General features: G+C 41.5%; 1 protein-coding gene across 1 annotated transcript in view; it reads right to left on the bottom strand.

Moving 5' to 3' along the window:
- Nucleotides 1-5,955: 5,955 nt before the first annotated feature.
- The window catches only part of NPSR1 (neuropeptide S receptor 1), a 154,000-nt gene continuing 139,497 nt past the window's right edge, over nt 5,956-20,458 (bottom strand). The window contains exons 7-9 of the mRNA XM_043589237.1: nt 18,649-18,735; nt 7,303-7,483; nt 5,956-6,415 (exon numbers count right to left, since the gene is read on the bottom strand). Coding sequence (XP_043445172.1) covers nt 6,325-6,415; nt 7,303-7,483; nt 18,649-18,735 — 359 coding nt within the window. The 3' untranslated portion in view covers nt 5,956-6,324. The remainder of the gene's footprint in view (nt 6,416-7,302; nt 7,484-18,648; nt 18,736-20,458) is intronic.

Genomic DNA, 20,458 nt, shown 5'->3' with positions numbered 1-20,458 from the left:
AATACCCATCACCCATGTAGCCCATTTCCCACCCACCTCCCCTCCATCAGCCCTCACTTTGTTCTCTATAGTTAAGAGTCTGTTGGGGTTTGTTTCCCTCTCTTTTTTTTTCTCCTTCCCCTATGTTCATCGATTTTGTTTCCTAAATTCCACATGAATGGAATCATATGGTATTTGTCTTTCTCTGACTTATTTATCTTAGCCTAATATAGTCTAGCTCCATCCATGTTGTTGCAAATGGCAAGATTTCATTATTTTTTACAGCTGAGTAATATTCCATTGTGTGTGTGTGTATGTATATATATATATATATATATATATATATATACATTTGTACATACATACACACACACACACACACACACACACTACATCTTTATCCATCATGAGTCAGTGGACATTTGGGCTCGCTCCATAATTTGGCTATTGTTGATAATGCTGCTATAAAAATTGGGGTGCATGTGCCCTTTTGAATCAGTATTTTTATATACTTTTGAGTAAATACCTAGTAGTTAAATTGCTGGGTCATAGGGTCAGTCTATTTTTAACTTTCTGAGGAACCTCCATACTGTTCTCCAGAGTGATTGCACCAGTTTTCATTCTCACCAACAGTGTAAGAGGGTTCTCCTTTCTCTGCATCCCCGTGAACATCTGTTGTTTCCTGTGTTGTTAATTTTAGCCATGTTAACTCATTCTTTAATTTAAAGGGAACACCTTTAAAGTTTCATCATTAGATTTTTTGGTATGTAACGTTTAGAGCTAGTTAGGAATTTCTTTTTATCTCAAGTCTGTGAGATTTTTTTATTGTGCCTGGATGTCAAATAATTTTATCAAATATCTTCTCTACCTTTATTATAAATCATTTAATCTATTAATGTAGTGAGTTATTGAGTGATTTTCTAATGTTAAGCCAACTTTGCATTCCTGGAATGAATGCAATTTGGTCACAAGTGTTACTCTTTTTATATTTTTTTCTGGATTTGGTTTATTAATATCTTATTTCAAGTTTTTGTATTTATTTTCATGACAAAAGGTGGCTTGTAATTTTCCTTTTTGTAATCTTTGTAGGATTTTGGAATTAAGTATTTTTAGTCTCAAAAATAATTTTAAAACTCACCCCTTTTCTAGTCTTCTGGAGAGTCTGTAAAATTGGGAGTTGCTTTGTACTTAAATGGTGGTAGAACTCACCAATGAAAGCATATTCTTTATTTAGTAGTTATGATACTACTCAGAATATCTGTTTCTTCTTATGTCCATTATGGTAAATTGTCCCATTCATGCATATTTTCAAATTTTCTGGCATGAGTTTAATCATAATATGCTGTCATCATCTCTTTATTGGCTCCAGGACCTACAGTGATACCCTTTAAAAAAAAATGATATTGCTTATTTATGAGTTCTCTTTTTTTCCCCCTTGATTAATCTTACCTGAGTTTATTTTATTATTTTTTCAATGAGCAGAAATTTATCTTTGTTGAATCTTTTAAATTACATTTATTTTCTATTTCCTTAATTTTACTTCTACTCTATTATTTCCTTAGATTTTGTTGGGGGGGGGCTATTTTGGTGATTTTTTTCTAACTGCATGAGACAGATAATTTAATTTGTTCATTGACTTTAGATTTTTCCTCTTTTCTTTAAGCATTATTTTATCTGTATCCCACACATTTGATATATAATTTCATTATCACTTAGTACAATTGTTTTCTAATTTCCATATACTTTCTTCTTTGACCATAAGTTATTGAGGAGTATGTTTCCTAATTTCCAAACATATGGCAATTTTCTACTTATTGTTCTAGCATAATTGCATCGTGATCAGAGAAACTCTTTGACTGTATGAGCTCAGTCTTCCAAAGGTTTTGAAGATTGTTTTATGGCCTGGCACGGGGTCAACTTTTATAACTGCTTCACATGTGCTTTAGAAGACTGTTTATTCTGGGGTGTTAGGGTAACGTGCTTCATGTGTTACTGACGTTGTTCAAATTATCCAGATCATTTCTAATTTCTGCTTCAATAACTGGAATTAAGCGTGATAAAATTCCCCATGAGGCTATATATTGGCCTATTTATTTTGTATTTTGACAGCTTTGCAAAATATATATTTGAAGCCATGTTGTTAGATGCACAGAAATTTGGAATTAAAATACCACCCTGTTGAATTAAAACATTTATCATTTGAAGTGTCCCTGTTTAACTCTATAAATGCTTTATGCCTTAAAGTTTATTTAGTCTTTGTTAACATAGTCTCACCAGCTTTCTCTTGGTACCAGGTGCCTGGAATGCCTTGGTCCATTCTTTTACTTTCAAACTTTCTACGTGTTGTTTTGTTTTCTTTTTTTAAAAACATCCAGCCTGACAGTCTTGGATTATTAATTGGAGTATTTTATCTGCTTACCGTTATTACAATTACTGATATATTTGCATAAAAAATCCTCACCATCCTCCTATGTGCTTTCTATTTGTCCCAGCTCTTCATGTTCCTGTTTCTCTCTTTTCTTGCCTTCTTTCAGACTGCTTAAGAGATTTTGTCATTCAGTTTTTCTTCTTTTTTGGCTTAGAAATTTTATACCTCTTCATTTCTATTATTTTACAACACGCATTCTTGAAATCACAGCATGCATTCTGGGTGTATCAATGTCTAATGTACTGTACATTCTACTCTCTCTCATTCCAGGTAATTCAAGGACCTTTAACCAATTTAACTACATTTAGTTCTCTCTGGACATATGTTATTGTTGTGTGTACAAATGGTAATACCGAGTCACACCTCCTGTGAACCTCTTAAAGGATCCCTGAGCAGTTTGAAAACCATGAGACTAGACAGCCAAGCCTCCATCCACTTTAACATTCTATAAGCACAGAATTGCACTTCTAAAATGTTAACTGGACCAGCCCAGTTAATCCACTGTTGTGGATAATGCATTTTAAAAATGCAATTGCAGAGCAATGAGGCATGGGTTCCTCACGATTCCAAAAGCAAGGAGGTTGGTGCCAAACAGGGCTATCTCTTTTTAATCAAATGCAATTGAAAAGCTGTAGGGAACACAAGCAGATCTGCATATAAAATGAGGTATATTCAGAGGATGACAAAAGAACTGCAGTTGCCACCAGGTCTGTATCTCACCTAAGATGATTCTAGAAGTACAGAATAACTCTATCTCCTGCTGAGACTATCTTTGTTTTCCTGTTTCCTTGTGGCCCCTTTCCACACTGTGATGCAGAAGGAAAAAAGCAAAGTCATTTCTGCCTATGTGTGTATAAAGTTGTTGAAGTGAGGAAGACAGTTTATGCTGCACGTTTGTTTGCTTTAAAAGGGATGCTTTTTTTCTCATGATTAATTTCAAGTTAAAGCCATTAAAAAGGTGTTGCCACTTACTTTCTGGAGGAAAAATGGTGAGAGATGTTGCTTGGCGAGATTAAACTTCAATTAAATTATGCTTCACACAAACCCTGAAAGCAGAGAAGTTTTTACCATTCATGTTTAATTTAGTTCAGTAAAGTGGAGACACTTATTTCTATAGCATGGCTAAATACATTGAGCACACCTACTCTTCTTATCCTAGATTTTCACCTGGGCCTGGAGCTATGTGATAATGTAACCACAGACCTCCTCTCAGTGTAAGAAGTGAGCATCTTTATTTTATAAAGCACCTTGTTGACTTCTCTGGCCCCATTTGGGCATCCAAAGCTACCGACAGTGACATCACATCACCAAAGCTGTCTTTTCCTCCAGGAGCTCAAACTGTATTTCTCGATTAGGAAATGATGTTTCTCTGATATCATAGTGATAGATAGTGAAGTTACACCTTCTAAAGGGCAAATGACTCAGTGTTGAGTCACCAAGTCACCAGGCCCATGGGTAAAGGATTGCAAAAAGTCTGACTCTCTGGGGACAATTTAAACCATTTCAGTCTCAGAACTGTATCTATAGAGAACGTATAAGATCCTCTGCTCCAGCCTTATTCTGTTCCCATCTTGCAGATTGAGGCAGTTGATACCCAAAGACATTAAATGATTTGTCTGAGGTCATAAGACTAGTAAATTACCAATGTTCTCATGTTTAAATTGTATTTCCCTGAACCTAGCAGATACATGGAGATGAGGATTCCAGAATCCACACCAATCAATATAAAGTAATATAAAGCATGTTTCATTTCATTTTCATCTTCCAGGGGCACTTGGGTGGCTCAGTCAGTTAAGCTTCTGACTTTGACTCAGGGCATGATCTCATGTTTCATGGGTTTGAGCCCTGCATCAGGCTCTGTGCTGACAGTTCAGAGCCTGCTTGGGATTCTCTCTCTCCCTCTCTCTGCCCAGCCCCTGCTCATGCTCTTTCTCTCTCTCCTCTCTCTCTCTCTCTCTCTCTCTCTCTCTCTCTCTCTCTCTCTCTCAGAAATAAAATAAAACATTAAAAAAATAAATAAAGGCAGCTTATCCTGCAGCAACATGTATCATTATCTTACTGATGTCCAGTCTTCTCAGGGAATGAGATACACCGCATTACAACAACTACAAAATCACATTCCCAGTTTCTAAAGAGCACACAGCCCCTCACTCTACTCTCTCCTTCACTGTCAGACTCCACTGATAGATGAGGGAGACATCTAATATCTTTTGCAGACCAGGACTTGACAGAGATTGAAAGCATCTGTCAGGAGAACCCAGGCCTCCTATTTTGCCATCCCGGACACCTGCCAGATTTTGCTCTGTTAATTGGCTTCCATGCAGGCAGCGATTTTAGCAACAATTCTGTGGGTCTTTTCTTTTGTGGCACATCTTGATTGAGAATGAAATGTTGAAAAGTACTTCTCAGCCGCTCAAAGTGTTCAGGGTTGCTCACATTTAGCTGATTGGACAGAAGGGGAGGCAGTCTTCAAAACCATTGTGTAGACATAAACTAGATTATTCAGGCTACTCAATTCAGAGAATTATTCTCAGAGAGATAGTGACTGAAGAGTCTGATTTCTGCCCAAGGAGATACTTTCCCTAAGGTCAGACAGAATTGATAAGAGAGTTTGCGGGAAAAATGCCACTGTGACCTTAAACATGCAGTTGCTGGGCTGACACCATAATGAGGAATGGAGTGCTATTAAAATATACTGCACATTTTAATGACTCCACTAGCAGTAGGCCAAGAAAAAAAAAAGACTTAAGCTCAGAATAATTCTGGGAAGGAGGATTTTGCCAAGGAGATTTTAATGTCAAGAATGTATGTGAGGCTAAAAATAAGGAGTTCACGCACATTCCACAGCCGTGGGTGGGGTGTATATATAATCAAATTAAATTATGCCATTTCCACTTACGAAAAAATCTGATGGCAAAAATTGACTAGAAAACATTTAGTCATATTTCACTTGGATTATGCTTATAAATACCAAACTCCAGACTTGTCAAAATAAACCCCACCAGCACTTTCTGGCCGAGGTGTTAGATAGACAATGGCTATGATATGCAAAAATGATAGAGCTTCTGGGACCACGCCTAGAAAAGCCACAGGAATTCAGCTCCCAGCTAACGAGAGAGGGTTCATGGAAGGGAAAGAAGTGTCCCTGCGACATGAGGAACAGAGCCCAGAGTGGCCCAAATGTTGAATGCAAAGGGAGGGGCCTTCAGAGAGCCTCAGATATGTGAGACCCAGGTCCCAACTCTCAGAGACTGGAAGTCTGGGGCCCATGATTTTTTAGTGTTGTTTTTTTTTCCCCATCAGTGAAAGCACACTTCGATTATAACTTTCCTCTGGAGGGCCAGCATTGGGTTCTTTTGACGAATCATTTGTTCATACAACAGTACTGTGAGGTTGATTCCTGCCAACACACCCAACTACAAACCAAGGCTATCTGCAGAGGAGACACAAAGTACCCATGCCTGGAAATGAATTTGTTGGCATTTTGAGGACAGATATCTTCTGGGCTACAACTACTAAACAGCCAATCCAAAGATGGGGGGACAATCTAAGCTTTAACAAGTCTTTTATTTACATCCGAAGTTGTAATTAGAAGACTCTCGTAGCACAAGTATGCTTCTTTAGTCCCCTCTGCTTGCCCAAGCTTGATCCTGGGCCAGAGATGTCTCTGTTCATTGGGTTCTGGTGCTGACCAGTGGGAAGGAGGGCTGGGAGTCATGGGGAGGAGGGAGCATCTTTCCTGGCTGACATGAACAGTTGGTGACTTCACATTAGCCAATACTTGCTGACGTAGGAGATACACACTCATTGGGATGTTTGCTTTGTGCAAAGCAGCAGAATGGAGACACGTGCCCAAGGTGGAGACAGACCCTGCACTGCTGATGGGGCTCAGACTAGCCATACTACTGTCCCAGAGTCTAGATAAATTCTGGCTTGGATAGAACCTGCATCTCGTGCCTCACGGTTCTCTCCCGGAATGTCATTCTGGAATCCCGTGATGTTTGCTGCCTAGAGAAAGAATAAATCAGAGAGGGAAAATAATTTGACCTGATGAAAAGAGAAGTAAGGAAGTTAAACCTTAATAGTTATGGAGGATGTATTGACGACTAAACACTGGACTAAGCACTTTGCATGTAATATCCCTCTTTCCTTCCCACTCCCAGTCTTCCCACTGGTCAGCACCAGAGCCCAGTGTACAGAGACCTCACTGGTCGAAAGGTAGGCATTGCTTCTAGTCCCATTTTATAGGCGAAGATACTGAGTTTTATGGAAGTTAAATAACTTGCTCAAGGTTATTGAGCTTATCCACATCTATTATCCGTAGCCATGAATCAGCAATGGCAGGATTTGAACTGTGGCCACTGACATCAAACCCAAGCCTTAAACCACTTTATTATTTTATCTCCTATGGATATCTCTACCTATTCTCTGTAGCCCATGCATTAAAACAGCTGAAAAACAGCAAGATGGCTGAGTAGTTGTGGGAGGGATCTAATTTCAGCTTTGCTACTAATTTTTCAGATAACCTCAATAGTGTTACTTAAGGTCATGGGCCTTCATTTGTTTATCTGTAAAATGATAATAAGGCTTTGGATCCTGCTATCACCACAGCATTGTATTGAGTGTAGAGAAATTAGTGTAGAGAAACTTTGGACAAAAGAAAGCTCTTCTATGTGTGACCCGATTAAGATGGTTGCTACAGGAGGTGATACGGTTATAGGAGAAAGAGCATGGACAATGGCCCAGGCCTGGGTTTGAATTTGTCACACTAGCGAGACCTTTCTGACCCTGAAGCATCTCATCTATACCTGCCAGGAGGCACTGAAAGAGAAGACACATGTCAGTGTCCTAGTGCAATGGCCATCTGCGCTGGCCCAGGCAGTAGTGACCCTTACCCATAGGGAAAACAGATGGAGCTGCTGAAGACACAATAGATAAGTGGGTTGATGGCACTATTCAAAGCCGGCAGGTTCTGAATGATCACAGAGGCGTAGAAGCGCTCCTCGGTGTCTGGAAGGAGACTGAAATTGTCCAACATGTCGAAGAGGAAGTATGGACTCCAACAGCAGATGAAGGCTGGGGAGAAGAGAGCCATTAGTGCCATAGCATATCACAACCAGGGGCCTTTCAGTGGCGCCCTCAACTGGAGCTCCAAATAGGAGGCTCTTTAGCCCCTGGGATCTCTCAGAAATATTTAGGACAGTTGTGTGTGTTCACATTAATGTCATGTTTCCTCACACACACACACACACACACGCACATGTACACATGCATGTATACACATCCCACAGATACATTGTTAAAGTTGAGGGAATTTCTTGGATCTTCTCTGTCTGTAAAGGGAGCGTTTGATTTGACCATTGTTGTCAGTCTTCATGGAAAGGTTGGGAATGGCTTGGCATGGCCTCAGCCTCTTATCCTGTATCATGTGGAAGGAAAACCAGCAAAACTCTTTGGAGATTCTATTAAAAAAAAAAAAACCCAGAAGAACAGGAAGCATATTAACCAGATAGTGATTTCTGGTTTTAGTGTGCGGCAGGGGAGAGTTGTGGTGCCTAATGTTCTCAAAGCAATGTCTGGCCTCATCACAATGTTCTTAATTTTCTTTTCCATTTCTAAGTTAGCCACTCCAGAAAACAGCTGCCCTCTACCCCTCTCCAAGTCAGTCGGTGCGTGTGAGCCCCTGATTCTGTTTGTCTCAACATCCTCAGAGGAAATGAGTGGTAAACAGAGATCCAGAGTATGATGGTTAACTTCATGTGTCACCTTGACTGGGTCACGGGGTGCCCAGATATTTTGGGAAACATTATTGCTGGGTGTTCCTGGATGAGATGAACATTTGAATGGGTAAACTAAGAAAAGGAGATTGTCCTCTTCGATGTGAGTGGGCCCCATTCAATCACAGAAGGCTTGAATAGAACAAAAAGCTGACTGAGAGATGAATTGTGCTGTCTGCTTGACTATCTTCTAGCTGGGACATTGTTCTCCTGCCTTCACACTCAGACTCGGACTGGAACTACACCATGGGCTCTCCTGGCTCTGCAGATCCTAAGCCAATTTCTAACAGTTCTCTTTACATATATGTCTCTCTCCTCATTCTCTGGAGAACTGAACCAATCCCCACATGCACAGAGGTAAACACTCTTAGGCTGACTAAACACTGAGATGTGCTCTTCTGCTTTCTTTTCATACCCTCTCCACCCTCCTTCTCCCCGCTTTCTCACCCATAGGGCTTTCCTCAGAGAAGTCAGGCTTCCTTTCCCATCTGCTTGTAGGGGCCAACTTTCTTCTGAAACTGTTCAACTGACATGTGTTTGTTTCCCCAGACCTTGGCAACGTATTAAAGAGGAGCAATTGAAACACAAAGACCACTGAGCCTTCTGGGTGCTGGTGGTTGAGCTTAGCATTGACCTAGAACAGTGGCTCTGGGGCATGGAGGGGCAAAAGTCCTCTTGGGAGCATTTTGAAAATGTGCATGCTTGTGGATTTGTGTGTGTTGAGGGGGTAAGGGGTCTGGGGTGTCGTCCAGGGATACTAGTCCTCCTGCGGGACCCAGGTCCCATACAGCCTTTGATTTATATAGCAGAGCACTCTGTTTATAATTTCCAGAACTCTGGAAACCTAACTCTATTTTATATATGAACACAAATATTTGTACTAAATAGTGAATTTTCCAGAAATGCAATTCTCTTGCAAAGGGAGTAAAGATTACTTTCTGTAATTTGGAACTTGAGCAGGATTTGTTTACCTGCTCAGAAAATCAGGTCCCTGACAGCAATACTGCTTTATTTTCGTGCCTTCATGAAAACACACCTGCACTGATTTTCCTTTGTAGCTGTTAATACATCTAGCTGACTACTTCATTATTCTCCTAGGGTAGCTGTGCCTAAGTATTTACATATTGAAATCTGCATGGTTTTATTATAAATTATTTTCTTTCTAGTCCTCCTTTGTATTATTAAATATTGATCTTTGAAGACTTATGTTGGGTAAGTGGTATTAATTATACATTTCATTTCAGGTAAAGGGGCCTTACAAAACATGTGTTTTAGGAAGGGCTGCTTTGGTCTGACTGGGCTGTTAACATGGGCTGCCCCTCTTGTGGGCATCTCTGCTCTCTGACTAAAGGACCCCCAGGGCCTGGGCATATGGTTCCTGATTACAAATAATTATGTTGGCTCTGGCACACATGTATAACATATATTTCCTGACTCAACATCCATGGGAGGTATATCTGTGTTTCTGATGGTCTGGGAAGGCAAGAGAATCTTTGATCTACTTTGTAAGCTGTTGGGAAAGGATTCTGAGCCCCCGTGGTTATATACGCTTTATCCCCAGGTCGGCCTGCAGTGTTGTTTTGTGCCTTTATTCTACTGGCTGTGTCACACTGCGTGTGGTCTGTTTGGCATTTTGCAATTGTGTCTCAGAAAGGTGAGATATGGACCATTTTGGTGAGCTGACACGCAGCTTCCACGAGAGGTATGCTTTCTCAGAGCTCCTGGAGCTGCAAGAGGGCAGGGAGGGTAGTATTTGAGCCAAATAAAAAGAATCCTTTTTCTTCCTGCATATCCTAATCCATTTGTTCCCAGGAAATATTAATTAAGCACCTAGTGTATGTGGGATCTTATTTAAGGCTTTAGTGATAATAATATAAGGAACACAAAGCAAAGGTCATTGCTCTCATGGATTGAAGCCAGTAGGGGATACACAAAATGCAGATTAATAGATATAATGTCAGGTAGAAGTGGGAATAGGCAGAAAAATACCACAGAATAATGACGAGGGAGGCTGTTTACAACTTGTGCTGGAGGACTGGCTGAAGAGGTAGCACCGTTGGTAAACAAAATGATGTGAGGGGGGAGCCAGGCAGCCATCTAGGGGCAGAGTCTCTTAGGTGGTGGAAACAACACAAGGTCCCTAAGGTGCAAACAAGTTGACATTGTAAAGAAATAGCAAGAAGACCAACAGAAGTGGGAGAGAACGAGCAAGAGGGAGAGCCCTGGGAATGAGGCTGGAGACCTGGCTGAGCGATAGATCACACATGGTAAAAACGTGGGGTTTTATTCCGATGTAATGGGAAGCCAGAGGTGGGTTTGCAGGATTGTGATGATACCTGGTTTACAATCTTGAAAGATCACATTGGCTGTTTTGCAGAAAAGGAATAAGACAAGACCAGTTCTAATGTTACAGGCAGAAATTCGTGGAGGCTTTGCCAGGAGTTGTATAGATAGCAAAGGATGATTGGGTTTGAGAACTATCTTGGATGTAGAGCCTCCAGGCTTTGCTGATGTGCTAGTTATGCAGGATGTCAGAGAAATAGAATAATGACAGACAGATGGCCCTTAGGTTTTTGATGCAGACACCGGGTGAAAGATGGTGTCATTTACTGAAATGGGGACAAATGGGGGGAAGAGTTACTCTGGAGGAGGAGAAGAACATGCCAAGACATTGGGTTTGACGTGCTGAGTATGATGAATTTATTGGAAATGCAAATCAAGATCTCAAGTAGAAATCATAAGTATGATTTCTAAGCAAAGGAGGTGTTCTAAGAAGGAGACCCTGATCACATGTTGCTTACAAGTCAAGATGAAGATTGAGAATCGACACTGGGCATTTTGGAGGTTTTGGTGACCTTGGTGAGGGTGGTTTCAGGAGTAACAGGACAGAAGTGAGATAGAAACAGACTCCAGAGAATGAGAGGTAAACTGTGGAGAAGTTGTACTAGGAGAGAGAGTGGTGAAGCGGGTCTATTCTGAAGAGCTCACCAAGGGAGCTACTGCACAGCATTTATGTGCACATGATCCAGGTGAGGGGAGGCCTGTCATGGAGGAAAGATACCCAGAGAGGCAAAATTCTTGAGGAGGCGGCAAGGAATGGGATGCAGGGCTCCAGCCATCATTTTGGGCTTAGAAAGAAGCAGTGTTGGTTTATCCACAGTAATAGGAGAAAAGAGCACATCGTACAGAGGCAGATAGGTGGAAGAATGTGAAGGTGAAAGGGTGAGGGGGTTCTTTTTTTTTTTTTTTCAATATATGAAATTTACTGTCAAATTGGTTTCCATACAACACCCAGTGCTCATCCCAAAAGGTGCCCTCCTCAATACCCATCCCCCACCCTCCCCTCCTTCCCACCCCCCATCAATCCTCAGTTTGTTCTCAGTTTTTAAGAGTCTCTTATGATTTGGCTCTCTCCCACTCTAACATCTTTTTTTTTTCCTTCCCCTCCCCCATGGGTTTCTGTTAAGTTTCTCAGGATCCACATAAGAGTGGAACCATATGGTATCTGTCTTTCTCTGTATGGCTTATTTCACTTAGCATAACACTGTCCAGTTCCATCCATGTTGCTACAAAGGGCCATATTTCATTCTTTCTCATTGCCACATAGTACTCCATTGTGTATATAAACCACAATTTCTTTTTATTTATTTATTTATTTATTTATTTATTTATTTTTTTATTTATTAAAAAAAAATTTTTTTTCAACGTTTATTTATTTTTGGGACAGAGAGAGACAGAGCATGAACGGGGGAGGGGCAGAGAGAGAGGGAGACACAGAATCGGAAACAGGCTTCAGGCTCTGAGCCATCAGCCCAGAGCCTGATGCGGGGCTCGAACTCCCGGACTGCGAGATCGTGACCTGGCTGAAGTCGGACGCTTAACCGACTGTGCCACCCAGGCGCCCCCACAATTTCTTTATCTACTCATCAGTTGATGGACATTTAGGCTCTTTCCATAATTTGGCTATTGTTGAGAGTACTGCTATAAACATTGGGGTACAGGTGTCCCTATGCATCTGTACTCCTGTATCCCTTGGGTAAATTCCTAGCAGTGCTACTGCTGGGTCATAGGGTAGGTCTATTTTTAATTTTTTGAGGAACCTCCACACTGTTTTCCAGAGTGGCTGCACCAATTTGCATTCCCACCAACAGTGCAAGAGGTTCCCGTTTCTCCACATCCTCTCCAGCATCTATAGTCTCCTGATATGTTCATTTTGGCCATTCTGACTGGCGTGAGGTGATATCTGAGTGTGGTTTTGATTTGTATTTCCCTGATGAGGAGCGACGTTGAGCATCTTTTCATGTGCCTGTTGGCCATCTGGATGTCTTCTTTAGAGAAGTGTCTATTCATGTTTTCTGCCCATTTCTTCACTGGGTTATTTGTTTTTCGGGTGTGGAGTTTGGTGAGCTCTTTATAGATTTTGGATACTAGTCTCTTTGTCCGATATGCCATTTGCAAATATCTTTTCCCATTCCGTTGTTTGCCTTTTAGTTTTGTTCATTGTTTCCTTTGCTGTGCAGAAGCTTTTTATATTCATAAGGTCCCAGTAGTTCATTTTTGCTTTTAATTCCCTTGCCTTTGGGATGTGTCAAGTAAGAAATTGCTACGACTGAGGTCAGAGAGGTCTTTTCCTGCTTTCTCCTCTAGGGTTTTGATGGTTTCCTGTCTCACATTCAGGTCCTTTATCCATTTGGAGTTTATTTTTGTGAATGGTGTGAGAAAGTGGTCTAGTTTCAATCTTCTGCATGTTGCTGTCCAGTTCTCCCGGCACCATTTGTTAAAGAGACTGTCTTTTTTCCACCGGATGTTCTTTCCTGCTTTGTCAAAGATTAGTTGGCCATATGTTTATGGGTCTAGTTCTAGGGTTTCTATTCTATTCCATTGGTTTATGTGTCTGTTTTTGTGCCAATACTATGCTGTCTTGATGATGACAGCTTTGTAGTAGAGGCTAAAGTCTGGGATTGTGATGCCTCCTGCTTTGGTCTTCTTCTTCAAAATTACTTTGGCTATTTGGGGCCTTTTGTGGTTCCATATGAATTTTAGGATTGCTTGTTCTAGTTTTGAGAAGAATGCTGGTGCAATTTTGATTGGGATCGCATTGAGTGTGTAGATAGCTTTGGGTAGTATTGACATTTTGACAATATTTATTCTTCCAATCCATGAGCACGGAATGTTTTTCGATTTCTTTATATCTTCTTCAATTTCCTTCATAAGCTTTCTATAGTTTTCAGCATACAGATCTTTTACATCTTTGGTTAGATTTATCCCTAGGTATTTTATGCTTCTTGGTGCAATTGTGAATGGGATCAGTTTCTTTATTTGTCTTTCTGCTGCTTCATTATTAGTGCATATAAGAATGCAACTGATTTCTGTACATTGATTTTGTATCCTGCCACTTTGCTAAATTCATGTATCAGTTCTAGCAGACTTTTGGTGGAGTCTATCGGATTTTCCATGTATAATATCATGTCATCTGCAAAAAGTGAAAGCTTTACTTCATCTTTGCCAATTTTGATGCCTTTGATTTCCTTTTGTTGTCTGATTGCTGATGCTAGAACTTCCAGCACTATGTTAAACAACAGCGGTGAGAGTGGACATCCCTGTCATGTTCCTGACCTCAGGGAAAAAGCTGTCAGTTTTTCCCCATTGAGGATGATGTTAGCTGTGGGCTTTTCATAAATGGCTTTTATGATCTTTAAGTATGTTCCTTCTATCCCGCCTTTCTCGAGGGTTTTTATTAAGCAACGTTGCTGAATTTTGTCAAAGGCCTTTTCTGCATCGATTGACAGGATCATATGGTTCTTATCTTTTCTTTTATTAATGTGATGTATCACGTTGATTGATTTGCGAATGTTGAACCATCCCTGCATCCCAGAAATGAATCCCACTTGATCATGGTGAATAATTCTTTTTATATGCTGTTGAATTCGATTTGCTAGTATCTTATTGAGAATTTTTGCCTCCATATTCATCAGGGATATTGGCCTGTAGTTCTCTTTTTTTACTGAGTATCTGTCTGGTTTAGGAATCAAAGTAATACTGGCTTCATAGAATGAGTCTGGAAGTTTTTCTTCCCTTTCTATTTTTTGGAATAGCTTGAGAAGGATAGGTATTATCTCTGCTTTAAACGTCTGGTAGAACTCCCCTGGGAAGCCATCTGGTCCTGGTCTCTTATTTGTTGGGAGATTTTTGATAACTGATTCAATTTCTTCGCTGGTTATGGGTCTGTTCAAGCTTTCTATTTCCTCCTGATTGAGTTTTGGAAGTGTGTGGGTGTTTAGGAATTTGTCCATTTCTTCCAGGTTGTCCAGTTTGTTGGTATATAATTTTTCATAGTATTCCCTGATAATTGCTTGTATCTCTGAGAGATTGGTTGTAATAATTCCATTTTCATTCACTATTTTATCTATTTGGGTCATCTCCCTTTTCTTTTTGAGAAGCCTGGCTAGAGGTTTATCAATTTTGTTTATTTTTCAAAAAACCAACTCTTGGTTTCATTGATCTGCTCTACAGTTTTTTAGATTCTATATTGTTTATTTCTGCTCTGATCTTTATTATTTCTCTTCTTCTGCTGGGTTTAGGCTGTCTTTGCTGTTCTGCTTCTATTTCCTTTAGGTGTGCTGTTAGATTTTGTATTTGGGATTTTTCTTGTTTCTTGAGATAGGCCTGCATTGCAATGTATTTTCCTCTCAGGACTGCCTTCGCTGCATCCCAAAGCGTTTGGATTGTTGTATTTTCATTTTCGTTTGTTTCCATATATTTTTAAATTTCTTCTCTAATTGCCTGGTTGACCCACTCATTCTTTAGTAGGGTGTTCTTTAACCTCCATGCTTTTGGAGGTTTTCCAGACTTTCTCCTGTGGTTTATTTCAAGCTTCATAGCATTGTGGTCTGAAAGTATGCATGGTATGATTTCAATTCTTGTATACTTATGAAGGGCTGTTTTGTGACCCAGTATGTGATCTATCTTGGAGAATGTCCCATGTGCACTCGAGAAGAAAGTATATTCTGTTGCTTTGGGATGCAGAGTTCTAAATATATCTGTCAAGTCCATCTGATCCAAAGTATCATTCAGGGCCCATGTTTCTTTATTGACCGTGTGTCTAGATGATCTATCCATTTCTGTAAGTGGTGTATTAAAGTCCCCTGCAATTACCACATTCTTATCAATAAGGTTGCTTATGTTTGTAATTGTTTTATATATTTGGGGGTTCCCGTATTCGGTGCATAGACATTTATAATTGTTAGCTCTTCCTGATGGAGAGACCCTGTGATTATTATATAATGCCCTTCTTCATGTCTTGTTACAGCTTTTAATTGAAAGTCTAGTTTGTCTGATATAAGTATGGCTACTCCAGCTTTCTTTTGGCTTCCAGTAGCATGATAAATAGTTCTCCATCCCCTCACTCTCAATCTAAAGGTGTCCTTAGGTCTAAAATGAGTCTCTTATAGATAGCAAATAGATGGGTCTTGTTTTTTTATCCATTCTGATACCCTATGTCTTTTGGTTGTCGCATTTAGTCAATTTACGTTCAGTGTTATTATAGAAAGATATGGGTTTAGAGTCATTGTGATGTCTATAGGTTTCATGCTTGTAGTGATGTCTCTGGTACTTTGTCTCACAGGATCCCCCTTAGGATCTCTTGTAGGGCTGGTTTAGTGGTGACAAATTCCTTCAGTTTTTGTTTGTTTGGGAAGACCTTTATCTCTCCTTCTATTCTACATGACAGACTTGCTGGATAAAGGATTCTCGGCTGCATATTTTTTCTGTTCATCACATTGAAGATCTCCTGCCATTCCTTTCTGGCCTGCCAAGTTTCAGTAGAGAGATCGGTCACGAGTCTTATAGGTCTCCCTTTATATGTTAGAGCAAGTTTATCCCTAGCTGCTTTCAGAATTTTCTCTTTATCCTTGTATTTTGCCAGTTTCACTATGATATGTTGTGCAGAAGATCGATTCAAGTTACGTCTGAAGGGAGTTCTCTGTGCCTCGTGGATTTCAATGCCTTTTTCCTTCCCCAGATCAGGGAACTTCTCAGCTATGATTTCTTCAAGAACACCCTCAGCACCTTTCCCTCTCTCTTCCTCCTCTGGAATACCAATTATGTGTAGATTATTTCTCTTTAGTGCAACACTTAGTTCTCTAATTTTCCCCTCATACTCCTGGATTTTTTTATCTCTCTTTATCTCAGCTTCCTCTTTTTCCATAATTTTATCTTCTAGTTCCCCTATTCTCTCCTCTGCCTCTTCAATCTGAGCCGTGGTTGTTTCCATTTTATTTTGCAGTTCGTTTATAGCATTTTTTTAGCTCCTCCTGGCTGTTCCTTAGTCCCTTGATCTCTGTAGCAATAGATTCTCTGCTGTCCTTTATACTGTTTTCAAGCCCAGCGATTAATTTTATGACTATTATTCTAAATTCACTTTCTGTTATATTGTTTAAATCCTTTTTGATCAGTTCATTAACTGTCGTTATTTCCTAGACGTTTTTTTGAGGGGAATTCTTCCGTTTGGTCATTTTGGACAGTCCCTGGAGTGGTGGGAACTGCAGGGCACTTCCCCTGTGCTGTCTTGAATAACTTGTGTTGGTGGGTGGGGCCACAGTCAGACCTGATGTCTGCCCCCAGCCCACCGCTGGGGCCACAGTCAGACTGGTGTGTACCTTCTGTTCCCCTCTCCTAGGGGCAGGATTCACTGTGGGGTGGCGTGGCCCATCTGGGCTACTTGCACACTGCCAGGCTTGTGGTGCTGGGGATCTGGCGTATTAGCTGGGGTGGATCGGCAAGGTGCACAGGGGCAGGAGGGGCTGGCTCAGCTCTCTTATCCTTCGGTGATCCATTTTGGGAGGGGCCCTGTGCCACCAGGAGGGAGTCAGACCTGCCACCGGAGGGATGGATCCGCAGAAGCACTGGATCTGCAGAAGCACGGCGTTGGGTGTTTGCGTGGTGCAAGCAAGTTCCCTGGCAGGAACTGGTTCCCTTTGGGATTTTGGCTGGGGGATGGGCGGGGGAGATGGCGCTGGCAAGCGCCTTTGTTCCCCACCAAGCTGAGCTCTGTCGTCCCGGGGCTCAGCAACTCTCCCTCCCATTGTCCCCCAGCCTTCCCGCTCTCTGAGCAGAGCTGTTAACTTATAACCTTCCAGATGTTAAGTCCCACTTGCTGTCAGAACACTCCGTCCGGCCCCTCTGCTTTTGCACTCCAGACTCGGGGTCTCTGCTTGGCTGGCGGGCTGCCCCAAAGGTGAAGGAGTTCTATTCTGATACAGTATTTTCTTAGTGAAATAGGAAGCAAGGTCATTAGGTGAGAGGGCGTAAGAGGGAGGAAGCTTTGATGGTTTGAGAATAACGAAGAATACACACCAATCCAACACATACTATGTGCTCTAGAAATATCTTTTTTTCCCCTCTAAGGTGAGGTGACTTTATTGGTCTTAAGAGTAAAGAGAAAAGGGGTGCCTGGGTGGCTCAGTCAGTTGGGCAGCTGACTACAGCTCAGGTCATGATCTCGTGGTCTGTGAGCTTGAGCCCTGCATCAGGCTCTACGCTGACAGCTCAGAGCCTGGGACCTGCTTCCAATTCTGCGTCTCCCCCTCTCTCTGCCCCTTCCCTGCTTGCTCTCTGTCTCTCTCTCTCAAAAATAATAAACATTAGGGGCGCCTGGGTGGTGCAGTCGGTTAAGCGTCCGACTTCAGCCAGGTCACGATCTCGCGGTCCGGGAGTTCGAGCCCCGCGTCGGGCTCTGGGCTGATGGCTCAGAGCCTGGAGCCTGTTTCCGATTCTGTGTCTCCCTCTCTCTCTGCCCCTCCCCCGTTCATGCTCTGTCTCTCTCTGTCCCAGAAATAAATAAACATTGAAAAAAAAATTAAAAAAAATAATAATAAACATTAAAAAAAAAAGAAAAGGAAAATAAAAGGAAAGGAAAGAAGATAGGATGATGGGGGAGAAGGTAAATTGACCATTAGGGAGAGATTTGTAGTGACTCTGCAGTTATATATCCAGAAGAATTGGAATGTCACTTCTATCTTTACTTTGCCCATATACCTCAGCTCCAGGGGGAGTACATGTTAGAGAATGCAACTGGGTCAACTGGGTATGGTGAACATCATCCAGCTAGCTAGCTATGTCTTTTTTTCTTTTTTTAATTTAAATCCAAATTAGTTAACATGTAGTATAATAATGATTTCAGATCAGCTAGTTATGTCTTAATCGACTTTCTTCAAATTATCCACCCCATGGTCTTGGTAGGCTACTCTAGTCATACAGGGAGGCATCAGGCACCAATGTCTGCCCTTAAAGGAGATGCAGATGGTGTATGGCAAGTTCCACATGCTCCGCTACAGTCAGACAAAGCTGGCAGTGCCTGCAGACAAATTCCTTTCTTGCGTGGGCTCTCCACTACCAGCTCCCAGGTGCAAGTTTGCTTTTGGAATGTTCACCCAGTTCTACAACACAAAGAGGTACTTTGCTTACCAAGAATGATGGCAATGCTATATTTGATGGCCTTGATTTTTGCCTTTGAGATGAGCCCTCGGTTGTAACTGGTGCACAGCTTTCCATCTGTAGATACAAAAGGGCATTGTGAAATGAAATTGTTGTTGCCAACAGGAACATCACAGGCTAGACCCACAGCTGTCACGGGACCACTTGTACCCCGCTCACCTCTTCCCAGGAGGACCTCCTGGACATTTTCAGAGGAAAGACAGCTCTGGGCCGGATGCTGGAAACTGCTCAGTGTGCAACTTGATATAAAATGCAAATGCATCCGGACATCCAGACTCTCTTGGGTCATGGCTGAATGCCCTGAGTCAGCGGAAGCTGGAATTAGCCTTCAAACCCGGAATTGGCCAGGGGTCAATGCTAACATACCCATCTAGTCACTTTAGCAACTTATGGTGAAACCATTGTCTATAATAGTTACCCCAAAGTAACTCATACATCTAACTCAGAAACTCCACTCTCAACAAAAGCTCAAGCCAGGGATATTAAAAATAAAACAAAGACAAAAAAAAAAAAACTGTCCCAAGTAGGAGCCTGGTTATAATTTAATTCTATGTAGGCTATTGTTTGATGGTAAATACATGAAGGATAAATATAAGAATCCACTAGAATATGAACTTGATGGAAGCAAGGACTTGGTTTTTTTATATTCCTGTATCCTCTAAGCTTAGTGAATGATTAATAAATATTTGTTGAATCAATCAATATAAACCTCTCTCTCGTTAAAAAGTAGTGATAAAATTAAAGTTGATTAGGGTGGACAGAGTTCAGAGAGCTCTTAGTAAAAGGAGTGTGTAGATGGCAACTTTGGGATTGGAGGTGTTGGACACAGGGTCCATTGATGCTGTGGAGGAGTTTTTATTGTCAGAGCTTCTGCCAGGCAATAGGACACCTTTGTAAAAACTGGGAAAAGGTGCCCTTCCTCTGCATGCACACAGCCCTGTCCCAGCATACCCTCAGTGAGGATGGGATGCCAATCCCACATATCCCTGGGATGCCACTGATTAGGGCTCCATGGGTACAACCCTGGCAGTGGTCCAGGTCAAAAGCCTACCCAGGGCCCCTGTCACATGGGGCAGGACAGTTGTATACTACAAACCAACTGCTGTGCTTGCTTGTCCTCACTACATTGTTCAGATTCCACATTTGAAATTTATTTTAAACCCATGGAAACTGGTGTGAAATTTACATTTGCACTTCTTATTCTAGCCCCTCTCCAGTCCAACCCAGCCCAATCCAAACAGCATAGCACACTGTCATGAGATAAGGACCCCACCACGATGCTGAGGAGGCTGCGGGGCAGATGCAGAGATTCCAAAGGTAGAGCTGGGGGCAGGAAAGACTCATGAAACAGGGAGTCCTCACCCAAGACACGGAAACGAGAAAATGTCGGATGTATTTGGACCATGGTGGAGTCACCTCACTTGGCTGGAGCCTGAAAGAATGTTGGCTTTGGAGTGGGGAAAACTGAGGCCAAAATGGGGAGACCTAAAATGTCTTCAAGAGGAGTCTGGTCTGAATTTCTGAGCTGGTCGCAAGCCTCTGAAGCTTCTGAGTCTTTTCACAGTGTGAGCATTTACTCACTGGAGTGAACAAACTGTTATCAGGAATAATAGGAATAAGGGGCTCTTTTATGGGCAATAAACTGAAATGCTAATTATAATTGATTTTTTTATTTCTTAATGTATACCTCGCAAGGCCACTCTCAGGTACTATTATGGCTTCCAATTATTCTGTGCTTTTCACAAAACCACAAGGCTTCAGTGGTGGAAGGAAGCAAACG

This window comes from Prionailurus bengalensis, chromosome A2 (assembly GCF_016509475.1).
Source record: "Prionailurus bengalensis isolate Pbe53 chromosome A2, Fcat_Pben_1.1_paternal_pri, whole genome shotgun sequence".
Classification (NCBI taxonomy): Eukaryota; Metazoa; Chordata; class Mammalia; order Carnivora; family Felidae; genus Prionailurus; species Prionailurus bengalensis.
This window is presented reverse-complemented; position numbering and strand designations above follow the sequence as displayed.